Here is an 18,433-nt window from a genome sequence, read left to right as displayed (position 1 = left end):
CTTCTAACAATGGGTTGTTTGTATGAGTTTCTTTTCAGACATCCATACTGGAGTTCTACAATCTAAACAGCCACACGTTCATGTGTGTACGTGTTATAGTAAAGTGTTTTTGTTTTAAAGTGACCATACTGAATAAAATGAGGACTATGGAAGAAAGGTTCTGTCCAAAAACAAAAAGACATCTATGTGCAATAATCTCCAGACTCGGGTTTTAACACCATTAAATTTAATTAGACATAAGTATGAGTTTAAATATGCAATGGCCAGGACGGCAAGGACTTGCTCCTGTGTCAACTAAATCCTCCTACCATTCTTTAGATCCATATGTGTAGCGTTAAAGAGTATCCTTATACTTTTTAGATCATGCCTTGACCTGAGTAGTTTTCATTCAAATACCATTTCTAACATTTCTTAATGACATTAATGACTTGGAAACGGAAGCAGATGCTGTTTTTATTTATTTATTTATTTTTTTTAAAACCCTAAAACATGTAGTGTGCAGCAGGAGATATAAATCTCTAACATCATGTAGGCATTATTAAAAATTTTCACCGTTTAACTTATATCAAAAGTGTTGTCTGGTGTGTGTGTAGGTCAGATCACTTGGTTCAAAGTTATCTGTCAAAGTTTTGTGCAGGATTACTAATCACGTTTCGTTAATTGCATTTATATATATATATATATATTTATATATAGTACAGGGTGGGCCATTTATATGGATACACCTTAATAAAATGGGAATGGTTGGTGATATTAACTTCCTGTGTGTGGCACATTAGTATATGAGAGGGGGAAAACTTTCAAGATGAGTGGTGGCCATGTTGGCCATTTTGGATCAAACTTGTGTTTTTTCAATGGGAAGAGGGCCATGTGACACATCAAACTTATTGGGAATTTCACAAGAAAAACAATGGTTGTGGGGTTTTTTTTAATTTTTTTATATATAAAAAATGCCATAGAAAATTGTTCATTGTGTAGTTTTCAAAATTTAGGTTTAAACAGGAAAACATGTTAATTTTGAGCATAAGCACTGGGAAGGCCAGGCAACTGAATGATTATGAGAGAGAGAGTCACTGCTGTTATTCATTTGTATGTGCTTTGTGCTTCCAGATGCAGTTGATAGATAGTATCAGTGCACCTTGTATGTTACTTTTTATGATGCTTTTATTCACTTGTGTGAAAGAATGAATGCTTTATTGTCATTGCACATTGTGACACTTGCACAATGAAATTAAAATTCAGTCCCCCCTCTTGGTACACATAAATACATCAAAATAAATAATAATAAGGAAACAAAAAGGGAAAAAAAGCTAAGATACAGACTAGATACACCTCAGACTATTTACAAATCAAAAATTGCACTTGCCCCATTGAAATGATGAGTAGTGTATAACATGTTTGTATTTAACAGAGCTATGGCCCTGCTGTAAAAACTCAGTCTCTCAGTCAGATTGTCCTTATTGTAATGTTGTAAATATTGTAAACATCCGGTGTCCTGGGTGTATGCTGTCTCTCATGATTCTGTTTGCCCTCCTGAGACAGCGGTTAATGTAAGTTCCTCCAGGGAGTGGAGGGGGTGACCAATGATTTTCTGTGCATTATTGATGATCCTCTATATGACCTTTTTGTGTGCTGTGGTGCTGCTGGAAAACCACGCAGAGATGCAATATGCCAGTACACTATAGTACAATATAGCTTGTTTGAAGTATCTGGTAGGCCTATATTTTGATAGAAGTAATAAAATCTATTAAACAGTTAGTGTGTGATGTAAGTGAAAATCACTTCTCTTCATCAGATGAGACATTAAATTATTTTCTATACCTTAATAGGACAACATTTTAGGAGTTATAACTCATAAAATCGGAAAAGTACACAACATATGTTTTGCTTAGGTGCAAAAAAAAAAGTTAATAATAATATTAAATAATTTTAGAGCTAATTTTTCACTCCTGCTCGTTTAATAATTAATAACCTTATATAGCTTTTCTCTCCAAGTTGGCTAGGACTCTCTAGTTATATGATGCTTAAAAGCTGTACTGGCTAGGGGTGCCCAATTGTTGTATACTGTTGTATATTGTGTGAGTCTCTCATGTGAAAATAAAGCAAACTTCATATGCAAAATGAATTACATTTGGGTTATCAAAACTGTACATTCCCCTGAAGAGAGGTAATGTACAAATAATTAATTCATTGTCTGTAACTGTTTATTGAGTTCAGGATTGCAGTGGGTCTAGAGCCTACCCGGAAAAACTGGACACAAAGAAGGATCACACCCCAGACAAGGCACCTGTCCATCATAGGGCATCACACTCAGACATTCACACCTAGGGACTGGTGTGAAGTCCCTACACATCTGGCGATGTGTCACAGCAATACGCGGACATTGGGAGAACACACCAAACTCCTCACAGACAGTCACCCGGAGCAAATCTTGAACCCACAACCTCTAGGTCCGTGGAGTTGTGTGACTGCGACACTACGTGCTGCACCCACAAATCATATTGTATATATACAGTTCATATATAAAATTTACAGTTCTAATCACAGTTTTTAAATATTTATGTATTATTTGTTTGTTTTGGAAGGTTTTTCCCACCATATACAATGGGAAACTTGCCAACAGTATTATTCACTTAAGTCTTGCTAAGAGGACTGCTGTAATGGGAGTAGGAGGTGGAGCAGTGTGTGTTGCGTGAAAATGGTAATTATGTTGGTATGTTGGTTTTGCCCCACCTATCTACACTGAAATAAGCACAGAACCAGGAAGAGGCGCACTCAGCTTAGAGAGAACACATAGGTGTATTTATGCCCTGTTTGAGTGAGATGAGATAGTAAAATGGCAGAAGAAAGTAACATTTCAGTAGACCAACTTCAGTTCAGCTGTTCCATTTGCCTGGATTTTCTAAAGGACCCGGTGACTACACCCTGTGGACACAGTTTTTGTATGATATGCATTAATGACTTTTGGGATCATGCTCCTCAGAGGGGAGTCTACAGCTGCCCCCAGTGCAGAGAGACTTACTTGCCAAGACCTGTCCTGCGGAGGAATAATGTTATGGCTGAAGTGGTGGACAAGCTCAAGAGGAAAGAAATAAGAAGCCTTTTGCCTGTTCAAAGTACCTCAGAACCAGGAGATGTAGAGTGTGACATCTGCTCTGAAAGCAAAGAAATAGCCGCCAAGTCCTGTCTGGTGTGTCTGGCTTCTTTCTGTGAGACGCATCTGAAACCTCACTACGAATCACTGGCCTTCAAGAAACACAAACTAGTCCAGCCCTGCAAAGAACTCCGGGAAAAAATCTGTTCTCACCATGACAAGCTGGTAGAGGTCTACTGTCATACAGACCGTATATTCATTTGCTCTTTGTGTCTGTTAGCTGGGCACAGAGGCCATGATACAGCATCCATCGCAGAAGAGAGAAGTGAAAAACAGGTAAAACATTTCTGAAAGCATAGTCATAAATAAATACTACTTAAGATATGATTCAGCAATAAGCATGTTCAAACTTTAAATAACAGACAACACCCTTAATCTTCCCTTTGAATAGTACATTTTTAATTGATGTGTTATACTAAATTAATTTCAAGTGGTTTCTGCAGTTGCATCAACCTCTGTTTTGTTTTTCTTGTTTTTAAGAGCCATATGAAGGAACTGCAAAGAAAATCTCAGCAGAGGATCCAGGAGAAACAAAAAAAAGTGCAGGATCTCAAACAGGCTGTGGACACCCTTAAAGTAAGTGCTGATTAAAAAGCTTAAAAGAAACATTACTTCAGACATCAGTTTTACAGCTTGAAAGGATAAGTGGCCACATTAAGGCCATAGTCCAGCATATGTTCACAGTTTTAACCTTATCCTAAATGTCATTGATCAGCCAGACTAACTGTTGTCTACAGTTTGAACTGTGCCATAACAGCACCGTAATTATAAAGTTCTAAATCCTAGTAGTGCATCAGTGATTATTGTGTAAGCTGCCTGTCTTGAAACTTGAGGTGTTAAAGGGAAATTCCACAGATTTCTCAATCTTTTAATGTTAACTGTTGATGTAAATTAGAAGCAATTCATAGTGGTCTGATGTGAAATAATGCATGGTTTCTCTACAGTGATTGTAATAGGAACCAGGGTTTTCTGAGCATGTACATCAAATCTGATGGGAATGATAATTTATTTTTATAATGATTTAATTATATAGAAATTGTTTTGTTTAAAGAAATTTCCTTTACATAGACATGTATGTGTTTTAGGTTTAAGGGAGCTATTACTGTTTTTAGCTATGCAATGTACTTTCAGTTTAATACACACTTAACAATGATGGTCCTGCAAGTGATATTTAGTAGAGAAAATGGCTCTATATAGAACACTGAACTTGTGCATGAGTGAAGTGTTATTTGTATCATGAAGAAGTTCTTTAGATTGATGGAGAATGTGGTTAAGATGGTAGAAGCCTTTTCTGAAAGACCCTCTGTAGCACATTCTTCATTAATATGAAGAACACCTTTACTAAATAAGCCTTGTAGAAACATACATTTTTAGAGTGTGCACTACTGTGTCATGCATATGTCAAACTCCACATAAGCGGGTTCTGTTTGAATTGATTTACAGGTCATCACTGTTATTTGTTGCAATTCCACGATTTTCATATTGGTAATTGGTGAAATGTAATAATTACATGCAAACTACATTAGTTTTGTAGATCTAAATCACTGACTCTGCTGATCCCAACAGCATTCTGCGCAGGCAACAGTGGAAGAAATTGAAAGATTTTTTACTGAGATTCTCTTCTCCATCGAGCAAAAGTGCTCTGAGGTGACAGAGCTGATCAGGGCTCAGGAGAAAACTGAACTGGATCAAGCTGAAGGACTTCTAGAGCAGCTAGAGCAGGAGATTACTGACCTCAGGAGGAAAAACACTGATCTGGAGCAGCTTTCACTCACAGATGAACATATTACTTTCCTCCAGGTACACCTTATTTTCTATTTGCAAATGCTATATGATTTTTCATTTCTCTGTGAGGGTTAAGTTTCTTATTTTTAAATCACAAAGCATGAGCTGCAACTATAACCCAACTATGAGTTTAGCAAAACTGCATGAGCTGCTCCTATAAACCAACCCGATTATGACACACCCTGCCTTAATACCTCCAATTTAATTTAACAACACACCCGCAATGTTCTAAAACTAATCCAACACACCTGTTTGTCATTTTGAGAAGCTTATTGTTTTCAAAGCTGTTTATAGGCTTGTTTCAGCTTTACCAATCCTTCCCACAGAGCTTCCAGTTGCTCCATGATGCTTGTAGAGCTAAGGACACAAATAGGGTGACTGTCAATCAACACATTTCTTTTGATGGAGTGAGTAAATCTCTCTCAGACCTCAAAGAGAGAGTAAATAAATTCTGCAAGGAAGAGTTCGACAAAATCAATCCATATGGTAAGAAGAACCATCGTACCTCAGAATATTCTAATAAACAATTAAGTCACTTTCAGATTAATGGTTTATTAAAATGTTTTTTGTTTCCTTTTTTGTGCTGGAATAATGCTGGAAGTAAAGTTTCCAAATGCAGAGTGTCTCAACAGCACAATACATTTGAGCAAAGTCCATATAATCAATTTTATAATTAGGGCTAGAGATAATTGTTTTGTAAATATATGAATTTATAGAATAAAAAATTCAAACACTAAAATCTGGAATTTAATACTGCTTTTAATTATTATTAAATATTGTTTATGGTTTTAATGTGAGAAAATATACATGGAATATTGTGAAAATATCTAGTTTAAAGGTAATGTGAAAATCGTAAAATTTTGTGATATATGTGCTACCTTCCTAGGTACATAGGTATAAAAATGATTATTTTTTATTACATACATTTTAGTTTCAATATTAGTATGTGAAAAAACTACAATTGGATATTTTAAAATGTAGTTTCTCCAGGACACGGTGCAAGTTCAATCTAAAAGCTGAGCTGTAGTTTCCAGTTTTTCATGACTTGCTGCTCTGAGGAGCTGTGTGTGGGAGGGGGCTGCTCTCAGTGCCGCCGCAAAACAACCCCCTCTAGGAGGGACTGTGACTCCATTGGCTGCAGCACCGAATGATGGACAGATATCTCTGGTATCTGATTGGCCAAATTAAGATGACGACCAATGAAAAGTGTGTTCTTTGTGGAGCCGTGGAGAATCTGTTTCAAGACATCGCCGTAAAATGTGACCTTAAAAATACGGAACAAAACGCATCCCGTATTGTTTCAAAACGGAACGCATATTTAGTGTCCAAATACGGGACGATTCCGTATTTTACGTGACGGTTGGCAACACTACAAGTGCGTATTCTGTCAAGAAAGCGATACAGATCGATCTGGAGAGAGAACCGCTGTTGAAAATGAAATAATGTAGGTGGCAGTCCCCTTAAAACACGTCTAACGACACGTCTAATAACATTCAATAGTTGTAATAAACATGCAGCAAATATCCTTATGTGCAGCAAAAAACTGTTTGTCCAATTGTATGACACTGTCTCAGCCAAGATTACTTTCTGTATTCTGGGAAGTACAAGCTGTGAGCATTAGATGCATTCAGCCACAAAATTATTCAGATTATTCAAAGATCAAATACAAATGCTTGATGATTGGTTCTGAATCACTAAAATACAAATATAATTTGCCCCAAATGAAAGGTCTGGATATATTACACATAGAATAAACATGTATGTGATATATTTATCATTTTTAATTTGTATCTTAATAGTTTCCAAACTCCATATGGTGTTACCCTTGGAGCCAAAGACCAGAGAAGAATTTTTACAATGTAAGTGAAAAAAACAAACAAACAAAACAACAAAAAAAACTTTGTTCTCCACAAACAATTAAATGTTTTTTCCTTAGATTTTTGTCATCTGACACTTGACCCCAACACAGCAAATCAAGCACTGTGGCTCTCTGAGAACAACAGGAAGGTTACACGCAGTGGGGGTCTAACACTGTACCCTAATCATCCGGAGAGATTTAATGCCTATGGACAAGTGATGTGCAAGGAAAGTGTTTCTGGACGCTGTTACTGGGAGGTAGAGTGGAGCAGGGGTGGATGGGTTTACATATCAGTCTCATATAAAGGGATCAGCAGGAAAGGACAAGGTCATGAATGCTGGTTTGGACACAACAATCAGTCGTGGAGCCTGGAGTGCAGTTCCTTTCTGTCTTTCTGGCACAACAACATTCAAACTAGGATCACAAACTCAGGGCCCTACAGAATAGGAGTGTATGTAGACCACAGTGCAGGAACTCTGGCCTTCTACAGTGTCTCTGACACAATGACTCTTCTTCACAGAGTCAACACCACATTCACTCAACCACTGTATCCTGGGTTTTGGGTCAACGTAAATGCAAGTGTCAAATTGTGCTACTCCATAGATTAGACGCAGCACACCTCGTCTCTTGCTCATGTGCCTTACACTCCCATCGCGGGGAGGGGGCGGTAATTTCTGAACGGTGGCAAAGCAGAATCTGTCCATGGTTTTTAGCAAATTGTCTATTACTGTACAACTACTGTACTATTTATTTTTTTTTATTTAATTACAATGAAATCTAAAATGAAAGCAGCTTATCAGTTTAAGAGGTCCAAAAGACTCATCCCCATTTCATTAACATATTTATCGTATATGTCCAATAAAAATTCATTGTAATTAGTTATGTCAAAATATGTTTGCTGCCATTGTTTTACTGTAATGTTCTGTTTTTTTTTATACAGACTATTCTGCTTATTTATGACTCATTTGTATTACGCTATGAAAATAAATTGTTAATGTTATTTTTAATTTTATATGAGATTATCTAATGTGAGTTTTGTGTATAAAGAATTCTTTTGATTCTAAAACCAGTTCAGCTTCATTGTCATCACAGATGTGTTGAGGGAGAAATTAAATTAAATTTCTCCAAGACACAGTGCTAAAATAAGTTAGATATTTTGTCAGCACTGACCTGTTTAATAAAATAAAAGTGATGACCCATGAGAAGTGCGTTTTCTAAATCTCGATTAGCTCTGAAAAAATTAGAAATTAGCTCTGGGTGACTGGGTGGGCCTTGGTCCAATTTGGGTAGGCCCAGGCCCACCAGTGGCTAAGCTGTGAACATTTTATGAGATGAACAAATATACCCAAATATATATTCTGGACTTTCTATCATTTTCTAAATTCATGATGATTAATTACACTGAAAACAAAACAAATAAATCAAATAAAACAAGTAAATTTAAGTGGATTCTAAAGTAGTTTGGCCCGGAAGGCGTTCCATAGCGCTGTTTTAACTAAAGGCGCTCATTTACTGTGCGTCTCTGGAGCGTTCCTCCTGCTCTCTGGCGCTCCCTGGCGCTCCCTCCCTATCCCAGGCCCAGGGAGTGATTTTACAGAGTGTAGAGTGGTCTACAGTCAGTGGTGTGCCAGCCTTTTTATGCCAGTGGACCGATATATGCTCGCTGTCTGGGGCGTCCTGCTTCCGGTGTAAACAATCAGTTTGATTAACAAAATGGACCCGCTAGAGGGCGTTTCTGCACAAAGTCAATTGGTTGGGGTTAGGGATAGGTTTTACCTCTCACTTGGAGTTTGGAGCAGTCTCTGGTCTGCAGAGATACCAGTGGTCCAGCCCATTAAAACACATGGTAAAACGAGGTGTTACAGTATATGCTAATGCTAGTCCCGCCCCTTCAGCATTGGCCCCACCCGAACACCGGTTGTTCCACTAGCTTCAGAGAAAGCGAAACTGTTATCCTAGGGCAGAGTTGCTTTCTCTCCGGGTTGGTCTGTGTGCTGAGCAGAATGGCAGAGGCTAGTATTTCTATAGATCAGGATCATTTCAACTGTTCCATTTGTTTGCAGCTTATGAAGGAACCAGTGACCACTCCGTGTGGACACACTTTCTGCATGATATGTATTAATGGATTCTGGGACAAAGAAAATGTGTTTAATTGTCCCCAGTGCAGAGAGAACTTCCGCCCCAGACCCATGCTCCGTCGAAACAACATCCTTGCCGAAGTGATTAAGAATCTCCAAGAGTCCACCCTTCAACCAAGTCCTCTACCAACCTGCTTGGAATTGTGCTCCTCTGAGGACCAGGACGTGGAGTGTGACTCCTGTGTTGGAAAGAAGAAGAAAGCCGTAAAGTCTTGTCTAACTTGTCTGGCCTCATTCTGCGATGTTCACCTAAAGCCTCACAACGAATCCGAGATTTTCAAGAAGCACAAGCTGGTCTCGGCTTTCAGAAACCTCCAGGAGAAAATCTGCCCACAACACGACAAACTCCTCGAGGTTTTCTGCCGCACTGACAAGAAAGTCATCTGCTCTCTGTGTTTGTTGGACAAACACAAAGGCCACAACACTGTCTCTGTCCAGGAGGAATGGATGGAGAAAAAGGTTGGTGACTGGTATTGTGTATTGCTGCAGGTTTTGCCATGCCTAAATGACCTCATGGAATGGTTGCATGTCTTTTTTTCAGATTATCTATCCATTTTGTGTTTAATAATTTGAATGCAGCATGAACAACTGTTTTTCACAACTGAACATTATGAAATTAAACACAATATATTATTAATTACCTATACAAATTATTATAGGCGTTCTCCCTGTTACTTTCAAATTATCATATACACTGTCAGGCTCTGAGGAAAAGCCCATTATAGTAGGGTCAATTGAAATGTTTTATGAAACATAATGGATGTCATATTAACTGCCAGTTTCTGCCAGATTATATATTTTGACCCACATGAATGACTTCGTCTCCAATACTGAAATGTCAGTGACACTTGTATGACAAATGCTTTGAAGCCGATGATGATCCTGCAAAAAAATGCTTGCCTGGCCTTGTTTCAATTGAGCAACCAAATTAATATTTTTCTTATATAAAATGGCAGCCTCGCAAGCATCAGAACCTATATGTGGGGGATTCAAATGCAAACACACAGACTGCAACAGGAAAAAATCACAGATGATACCAAATTACCAAATATGATCAACTGTAACTGACTATATGCTGTCTACTGTGACTTTATTAGATGAATTTGAATAATAGTGTTTATAACAGTAGTTCTGAAGATGATGATGATTTGTCTAAATTTATATATCATCCCAGTAATCATTCTGACCATTTATTCTGTCAACAGAAGCAGTGTGAGAATCTACAAATGAAATACCAGGATAGAGTTGAAAGGAGAGAAAAAGCCCTGCAACTGCTGAATGAACTGATGGAGACTTTCAGGGTGAGAATGGCCTTAGAATGCATTATAGCTCCACTGTTACTTTCTCTTTCGAATGTGAAAAAAATATCTCTGCCAGATCAAATAACACATCAGCATTTATATGCATCAGTTAGATTTCAAGGAAAAAGGGCAGAGGGGCTCTTTTAAGAACCAAAAGTGAAAGTCCAAAAGCTGTTTGAGATGAAAATGTAAGGCACACTGTGTTTGCTGGGTGCTCCCACTTTTACTTTCACTTGTTCTATCTCAGAACTGATGTGGTTCAGTGAACAGTTATATGGCATGGAAAATGGTTTATTTATAAACCAAAAATGAATGTTCAAAAGCTCTTTGAGAATAAATAGTAAAAAGGCAGGGTGGGTTTTCTTGGTTCTTTTGCTTTCACTTTTACTTGTTCTTGATTTATACTTAGACAAACTTTATTGTCACCCTTTGTACACAAGTGTATGCAGATTGAAATTTCGTTGCAGTAGACTCACATTGAACTTAAACAGTAGGTAGAACATCACAGGAATTAACATATAAAAGTGTAAAGTATCTTAAATGAATTATAAAGCAGGGAAAACAAGAACACAAAACCCTTTTCAATTGTGTAGAGAAGATTACAATCTTAGGATTTAAGTTTATATTTTTTTTGTTTTATTAATTTTAACTTATTTTTCTCATATTAATCTTCATTCATTCATTCATTTATTCATTTTCTGTAACTGCTTATCAAGTTCAGGGGCATAGTGGAGGGGGCGCCAGTCCTTTGCAGTGCAACACACACATTTACTCACACACTTACACCTATGGACACTTTTGAGAAGCTGATCCACCTGCCAACGTGTGCTTTGGACTGTGGGAGCAAACCGGAGCACCCGGAGCAAACCCACACGGACACGGGGAGAACACACCAAACTCCACACAAACAGTCACCAGGAGCGGGACTTAAACCCACAACCTCCAGGTCCCTGGACCTGTGTGGCTACGACACTACCTGCTGCACCACCGTGCCGCCCTGTTTTACAGTACACTCTATTAGTTCCCAGAGTTAAGGTATGATTTATTGGTTTTAGATGTCCAAACCTTCTACAGAAAAAAACACCCCTGTATTCCATTACGTTAAACTAAACATTTTGCACTAAATCATATACCTATACCTATATACACAACTGTTTTGGTAAATTTAAATCATTAGAAAAATGTGATTGTAAGCCTGTAAAAGTATTTAAAAACAAATAAATAAATAAAATAAAAATACAAATCTAAGTATCCACCCCCCCCTTTTCCATATTTTCTTTCTCTTGCTCTCTCTCTCTCTCTCTTTCTCTCTCTCTTGAAGCACTGTGCACAGACGGCAGTGGAGGACAATGAGAAGGCCTTCAAAGAGCTTATACGGTCTATTGAGAAAACACGTTCTGATGCGACAGAGCTGGTCAGAACTCATGAAAAATCTGAGATGGAGCGAGGCGAGGAACTAGGGAAGAAACTGGAAAAAGAGATTGGAGAATTAAAGAAAAAAAAGGCTGATCTTGAACAGCTTTCACATACAAGAGATTATGTCAGTCTAGTTCAGGTAAATATAATGTACTTTATGTAACATCTTTTAAAGGTTCAATAGACCATGTTTAAACTGCAATGGTAATGCACATATTACACATTGCTAAAAAGATGAAAACATTAAAAGATTAAATTAAACATGGTCAGAAACCATTAGAGTACCAATGTAATTGGATCAGCTCTGTGTTGCACTATGTATTCAAATCTATGCTTGAGCAGTGCTTAAATTTCCTGTCTGTCTTCTGAAATGCTAGACATCTCAGGCCCTCTGTGCTGACTTGGAAAACAACGACCCTTTAAAAATAGCGTTCAATCCACATCCAGCATTTGAGAATTTCAAGACATCTGTATTGCAGCTGAAGATCCAACTGGAAAACGTCTGCACACAAGAATGGATGAAAATGTCAAAAGATTGTGAGAATGCAAAATAGTATTTTATACAAAATTTTAAATAATACAAGAAAATCATTTAACAGGCATGATATATGTTGATATATATTTGTTTCCATAGTAAATGATCTGATAAATTCAGCCCCTCAGCCAGAAACCAGAGAAGAATTCCTCAAGTGTAAGTTCTGTCTGCTGTATATAATTAGATTGAGATATTAACTGTTTGCTGGCCATGTCACTGAGTAGTTATGTTTTTCAAGAAGAAAAGCTTTTACACACTTTGATCTGTGACATTATACACTCTCATTCTGAAAAATGACTCCACCATCACCAAAAATATATTCTGTCAATGGAATGACAAATGTTAGCACTAGACTTCATTTGGCATGTTATATCTGAGAATCCCATTACATTAAGCTGATTTTTTTACAGTTCTAATCACGATCAGTGACTGTTGTTTCTGTCAGTTTCCTGTTTTCAAGCCATATTCTAATTCTGATGTTATGGTGTTTTCTTTTCCTTTCTGTAACCTTCCCATTTTGTTATAATTGCACCAAATTTTAGACATAGATGAACAACCAACAGCCCATTTATAAGTTGGATTTCCATCTTGAAGAAGTATTAATTTTTTTTCCTTGTTTCAATTGGCAACCCTCTAGCTGTCGCCATGTTTTCAGTTAGCCAAGTCTGACAGTTTATTACAGCATCTAAGCACTGCTTTTACATGCAAATTCCAAGGTGATTCCATAATTTTCATCAATTAACATTCAGGTGCTGCATATTAGATTGATCCAAATTCCACTACTTAAAAAAAATGCCATTAATTAAAGTCATTCAGTTTAATACATAAATAGGTATGGTTCTGAAACCCAAAAAGTTCAGCTCTTCAACAAAAACTTTTTGTCTCATATATTTCATTTATTTGCTACAACGTAAAAGTTCCTCTAAATTTTTCCATTATTTTTTGTCATTGGTAACTTTACAATAAAATTAATGTAAACTATTTTAGTGCAATATAGTAAAATAACCATGTTCAAAATTTACCATTTAACCAGGAAAAGAACATTTTAAGAATTCAAACGCCTGTTTGAGTTTTCATATATCTATTTTTATCTGCTGCTTTTAGTAAAAAATGCTTGAAGATTACAATCTTGTTAAACCACTTTCTGTAAAGCAACTTTCAAGTTTGTGTGACTTTTTCCACATTAAGTAGCACTCCGTATTTGCATTTGCCGGAAGCTTAAAGAACCCCCTTTTATAGGATGCAAGAGAGGAGAAAGAGTATAATATATATAAGCTGAGCATTTGATAAGTATGCTTTCAGATGCTTTCATTTTTGCCAGACCAACTACCGGCCTAGAAGAGGCATTTTCGCGTACTGACTAACTCCTAATGTTGAAACACGCGTGTGCTGTTAGGAACTGTTAGTTTAGCCATATTTCACAGAGATAACTTAAGGTGGTGCTTCTACACATCAGTTGTTAGTTCAGCCAGTTCACACTGGTTCATGAACCAGAAAAATTTGTTCCCAGCTGGAACCAAAGAACAGTATGTTCTTCAGAGTGAACCGTGGATGAATAATAAGAAATAAGACAGGAACACACTCTGTTTGTGTGTGTTTCTGGGGCTGTGTTTGACGCGACACCATGTGTGTTGGCCAGAGCCTTGGCTCAGCTTTGGTTAGTTCATAAGCTCAGCAGGATGACTCAGCAACTTTTTACATGCATTATATCTCACAGAGAGAGGACTGCTGAATTTGATTTTATTTCACATGAGTCTGTGTCTTTGCCTGAAATATCATAAAGGGATGTGCTGTTGAGACATTTTGTAGTGTTAGTGTGTTTATAAAATCCATATAGCTGCGCACAGCCTCCTTAAACTTCACATGCTTTAACCTGTTACATTAATTAAATAAGTAATTGTAATTCTTAAAATCAACACACTGTTCTTGGTCTTCCTTGTTCTTTGGTAGTAGATCATCTAGTATTTCTTTTACTTATTTTTATAAATAAAATGAACAAGAAAAACACTTATGCCGGTGTTATATACCATCAACAAAACGTTGTGCTCCTTTTTGCATTTCTGCATTTATTACATCTGTACAACACGATCACGTAATAAAAACCACATATTAACCAAGACATAGATATGAAGCTTTCTTTGGGCTTTTCTCTTTTTGAATGGCTATATGACTAATGGCGGTCCTGCAAAACTAGGCTTGCCTAGTTTCTCTTTGCTCTTGTTTTGTTTGTTGTTTATTTTATTCTTTTTTGATTTCAGATGCCCGTGAACTAACTCTGGATCCCAACACAGTAAATTATTATCTCCAGTTGTCGGAGTGCAAAACAAAGGTGAATAATGATGGTGGTCACCATTCATACACAGATCATCCTCAGAGATTTACCTCCTGGCAGCAAGTGCTCTGCTATCAAAACGTGTCTCTGCGCAGTTACTGGGAGGTTGAAGTGGGAGGAGACAATGGTGTTTCCATTGCAGTGACATCTAAAGGAATCAAGAGAAAAGGGTCTCAAATGGAGAGCAGGTTTGGACATAATATCGAGTCCTGCAGATTGGTTTGCTATCCTATGAAATACAGTTTTTGGCACAATGATAAACAGATTGATATTCCTGGCACTCCATACAAAAGAATTGGTGTTTATCTTGATGAAAAGGCAGGAACTCTTTTCTTTTATGGAGTTTCTAATAGAATGAATCTCATTCATAAAACCACAGCCAAATTTACACCGCCCCTGTATCCTGGGTTTGGGGTAGGCACTGGATCGCATGCAAACATTTGCCTTTATGCTGCAAGTGGTGCCACTAGTGAGCCTTTAAAGAAAAAAGGAATGAAATAATTCTGAATACTGGAATAACATCTTGAATGTGAGATTAATTATTAAACAATAAAATAAATATTAAGAAAGATATTTAAATTTAGCATTTGAATGTTTGTTTGAAAGCCTGTAAACTGAAGCCTCTAAAACTAGTCCTACGTGTTGCATTTATCCAGTATTAACAAATATTAGGTTGAATAAGCCATCAACCCGTGGCCATCTGTGTTTTATGTTGTTGCAGGAGGAATTAGTAGGTGGAGCCTGAGTCTTTTTGTTAATGGGGAATATGCATGCACAGGTGTTTTTGCTCCCATTTAAAAGGCTATATAGCATGGCTGAAAACAATGTGCATCCCCCACACTATCAGGTTTAGCATTGTGTCCCTCTGGTCACGTCAACCCCATTTTTTCACTGTGCTTATGGGGTGTAGTGTGTAAATACCTGCTTCCAGTACCTGTTCAAAATCAGGTTCTACTTAAATAGCTGTTTCTTATTAGTGTCAAGTGTGGAGTGGGTTTTTCCACTTTGTTTTAATTTTTGGTGTGTTATGTTTTTTAGATTTGTTTAGGTTTGATTTCATAAGTGCATTTGTATTTAATTTGTTTTGGTCCATTTTATCTTATTTTGACCATGGTTTCAGGGCTTGAGAGTTTTTTTCAAGGTCCTTCACCAGCTATGTTAGACTCATTTTCTAATGAACATTTGTCAGAGTTTATAGGTGATTGAATAAATTTATTAACTGCTGCAGATACAAAACAATCTTGAAGTTGGCATTTGTGGATTTGAACATTTTTGCATCTAGAGGAAACACCACCTTGTACTGAGAAAATTAACTATTGAACAACACCAGGAGCTCCTTCTGTTAGAGAGATTGGAGTCCAAGGGCCTGCAGACCTTTAAGGATGGTAAGCATTTAAGAACGTAAGGCTTGTATGGGTTTGCCCTGAGTTTGATAAAGCTGAAATAGACATATATCTTTTTGAATGAGTAGCAGACACTCCTAAGTGGACAGACTGAGCTCACAGTTATGCTTCAGTGTGTGTAAAGCAGAGCAAGCAATTGGCAATTTGCTTTTTTGTGGAAAGCATAAATGCCCAAAACAGACTTGAATTTGAATGTTCTTGTGAGATGACAGTTCAGAGCACTCACTGATATACTACGTCACAAGTTAAATCAAATGATCATACATTTAATTTAAATACATTTTCCTGATTAAATTGCAACATATTTTATAGTACAGTTATTGTAATGCTTGAACGACCTCTGAGGCAGCAGTAGTGGAATGAAGGAAATTCCTATGTTTGATCTGCCAAATATGCTTGTGGTGCAGGTTGGTGCTTCTGGTGACTCTTTACAGAGACAGAGTCGTGTTTGATATTATTGTTTGGGAAGGGTACTAGAAATTAGATTGCCCTATTTTAAAAGCAAAAGGAAAACTTCTGTCAGACCCATGTTCTGCTTTTTGTTCTCGGGTTTCACTTCTGTAGTTTTGATTTGAGACTTGTGTTTTTTGGGGGTTTCTTGGCTAATGATTTTGTGTCACTGCCAGGAAATGGATGTCACAATGTCTGTAAAAACTTGCATGATACTGGGGTGGCTCTGCCATTTAGTTTATAATCAGTGCTGCAATTTTCTTCTGATTCTGATACAGGTGAAGTGGTTCAGATTTCAGTCATTATTTAAATTATTTTTTTCTGCTCCTTTGCATCAAATTAGTATTTTTTCACACCTCGTGGAATTTGGATACAGGTGAGATAAAGGAGCCCAATGTAGTGGTGTTGTGTGCTCATTTTAAAAAGTTCCTAATCACTGCAGATGACCTTAGAATATCTTCATTTTAATGAAAGAACTGAAGTGGTGAATTTATTCGGGGAATATCCATTTTTCATTTCAGATACTCCTTCACAAACACGTCTAATCAAACATGACCTTGATTGAGGCGATGCTGTGCCCAGTAGACAGTAGTTTTATTGTGTCTCTAGAGTGAATCAGACAATTTTAAGAGTTCAGAATTTTGCCTGTGGTATTTTTCACAGAATAATACTGACAAATAGGTTTTAATAAACAGACAATGTTGGCACCCATCTTGGCAATATTACTAAAATGTGCGTACTTCTCAATCTGCTGCTGAATCTCATTTTCATGCTTTTATCTCTAGCTGGCATGGCTATTGCAGGCTTCCCATAAAGTAATGCATATATTTAAAAATTCGTCTTCTCAGTGCTGCCAATTTAAAATACTAATGATGTTAACTATAAATCTGATTATTATATTCTAGAGGTTTAATCACCAATGGAACCCTTGCAATAAAAACTTAAGCCTGAAATGACATGGAGTTATTAACCTGAAATGATGCTATTTAAAATAGTCAATAAAGCATTTTTCTTGTGTTATTTTTTTTTTCATGTAAACAAATGCTCACACTGAAAAACGACTTGTTAAGTTGTTAAAGTGACTGTTAAGACTGGAAATATGTCTGATATATAGGTTTTACAGAAGGGCTCAAAACATATTTGTAGGATATAATTTAACCTACTTTGGTATCATGTTTAGCAACAAAAAATATTCTTAGAAGTGTAAAATAAGCCTTATTTGTATCATAAACCTTAAACAAATTAATAAAAGCTGATTAAAATACCATAATGACTTATTACTGTCTTATTACCTACTTTTTAAGGTCATCACATTTTTCAACCAAGACATACCAAGCCATCTTTTTAAAAATGCCTTTAATACAACCTTCCTGAAAAAACCCACCCAAGAAAGAATTGTGTCAGAACTGCAAACACAGCTTGTGTCTCAAACTCGACTTTGGACGTTTACAGAAAATGAATCTTGATTCTTGATGTAAAGACTCCTGGCAGAGTAATTATGAAGCCAACAGTGAGTTAAAAACTCTGATCAGTGAGAAGTACACTTATACATGATTTTTGTTGCACAGCGTTATATTTGAGATGGCATTATTGTTTGAGGTTTTAAAATCTTGCCTGAGAACATATTAGGACATTTTATCCTTAAATATTATGAGTCTGAAGCATTAGCACCACAACCTTCAATAAACAACAACTGTAAGAAACAGAATTAGATAGAATCAACAGAGTAATTTAAAAATTCAAGCATTCATTTTCTCACACATTTGTGTGTGTGTGCCTCAGCATGGGACAGCACAAAGCTGGTATGATTTTAGGGCTGTGTGTGGCCTCCTAGTTTGTACTTAAGACTAGGCTTTTACATCATCCGGTGGTTTGAAAGTGAAACTCTGAAATAGAGAAATGAACAACAGGAAAGAGACACACCCTCTTTCCTGGAAAAAAAAAAAAAACAAAAAAAACAACAACAGCAGAAAAAATGTTAAATTAAATTATACTGAATTATACAGAACTTAACTCAAGATGTGGGCAATTTAAATGCAGTATCATAACAAGGTTCTCATG

At 36.8% G+C, this 18,433-nt stretch overlaps 2 protein-coding genes across 2 annotated transcripts; both read left to right on the top strand.

The window, feature by feature from the left end:
* Positions 1-2,791: 2,791 nt before the first annotated feature.
* On the top strand, positions 2,792-7,743 carry LOC136701846 (E3 ubiquitin/ISG15 ligase TRIM25-like). Its single transcript, XM_066676598.1, has 6 exons — positions 2,792-3,430; positions 3,635-3,730; positions 4,721-4,954; positions 5,266-5,425; positions 6,739-6,798; positions 6,876-7,743. The coding sequence occupies exons 1-6, from the start codon at positions 2,837-2,839 to the stop codon at positions 7,403-7,405; spliced, it is 1,674 nt and encodes a 557-aa protein (XP_066532695.1). The 5' UTR covers positions 2,792-2,836; the 3' UTR covers positions 7,406-7,743.
* A 1,023-nt stretch (positions 7,744-8,766) lies between these two features.
* Positions 8,767-17,623, top strand: LOC136702223 (E3 ubiquitin/ISG15 ligase TRIM25-like). Its single transcript, XM_066677186.1, has 6 exons — positions 8,767-9,394; positions 10,141-10,236; positions 11,558-11,791; positions 12,030-12,189; positions 12,287-12,343; positions 14,446-17,623. The coding sequence occupies exons 1-6, from the start codon at positions 8,801-8,803 to the stop codon at positions 15,018-15,020; spliced, it is 1,716 nt and encodes a 571-aa protein (XP_066533283.1). The 5' UTR covers positions 8,767-8,800; the 3' UTR covers positions 15,021-17,623.
* Positions 17,624-18,433: the final 810 nt, after the last annotated feature.

The sequence above is a fragment of the Hoplias malabaricus genome, chromosome 7 (assembly GCF_029633855.1).
Source record: "Hoplias malabaricus isolate fHopMal1 chromosome 7, fHopMal1.hap1, whole genome shotgun sequence".
Classification (NCBI taxonomy): Eukaryota; Metazoa; Chordata; class Actinopteri; order Characiformes; family Erythrinidae; genus Hoplias; species Hoplias malabaricus.
This window is presented reverse-complemented; position numbering and strand designations above follow the sequence as displayed.

What these genes read in the sequence shown, in the direction of transcription:
- LOC136701846 (XM_066676598.1), top strand. Translation starts at nt 2,837, where the DNA reads ATGGCAGAAGAAAGTAACATTTCAGTAGACCAACTTCAGTTCAGCTGT. An exon ending in AGGCTGTGGACACCCTTAAA is followed by an intron (nt 3,731 to 4,720) that starts GTAAGTGCTGAT and finishes TGATCCCAACAG; the next exon opens with CATTCTGCGCAGGCAACAGT. An exon ending in AACATATTACTTTCCTCCAG is followed by an intron (nt 4,955 to 5,265) that starts GTACACCTTATT and finishes TCCTTCCCACAG; the next exon opens with AGCTTCCAGTTGCTCCATGA.
- LOC136702223 (XM_066677186.1), top strand. Translation starts at nt 8,801, where the DNA reads ATGGCAGAGGCTAGTATTTCTATAGATCAGGATCATTTCAACTGTTCC. An exon ending in AGGAATGGATGGAGAAAAAG is followed by an intron (nt 9,395 to 10,140) that starts GTTGGTGACTGG and finishes TTCTGTCAACAG; the next exon opens with AAGCAGTGTGAGAATCTACA. An exon ending in CAGAGAAGAATTCCTCAAGT is followed by an intron (nt 12,344 to 14,445) that starts GTAAGTTCTGTC and finishes TTTTGATTTCAG; the next exon opens with ATGCCCGTGAACTAACTCTG.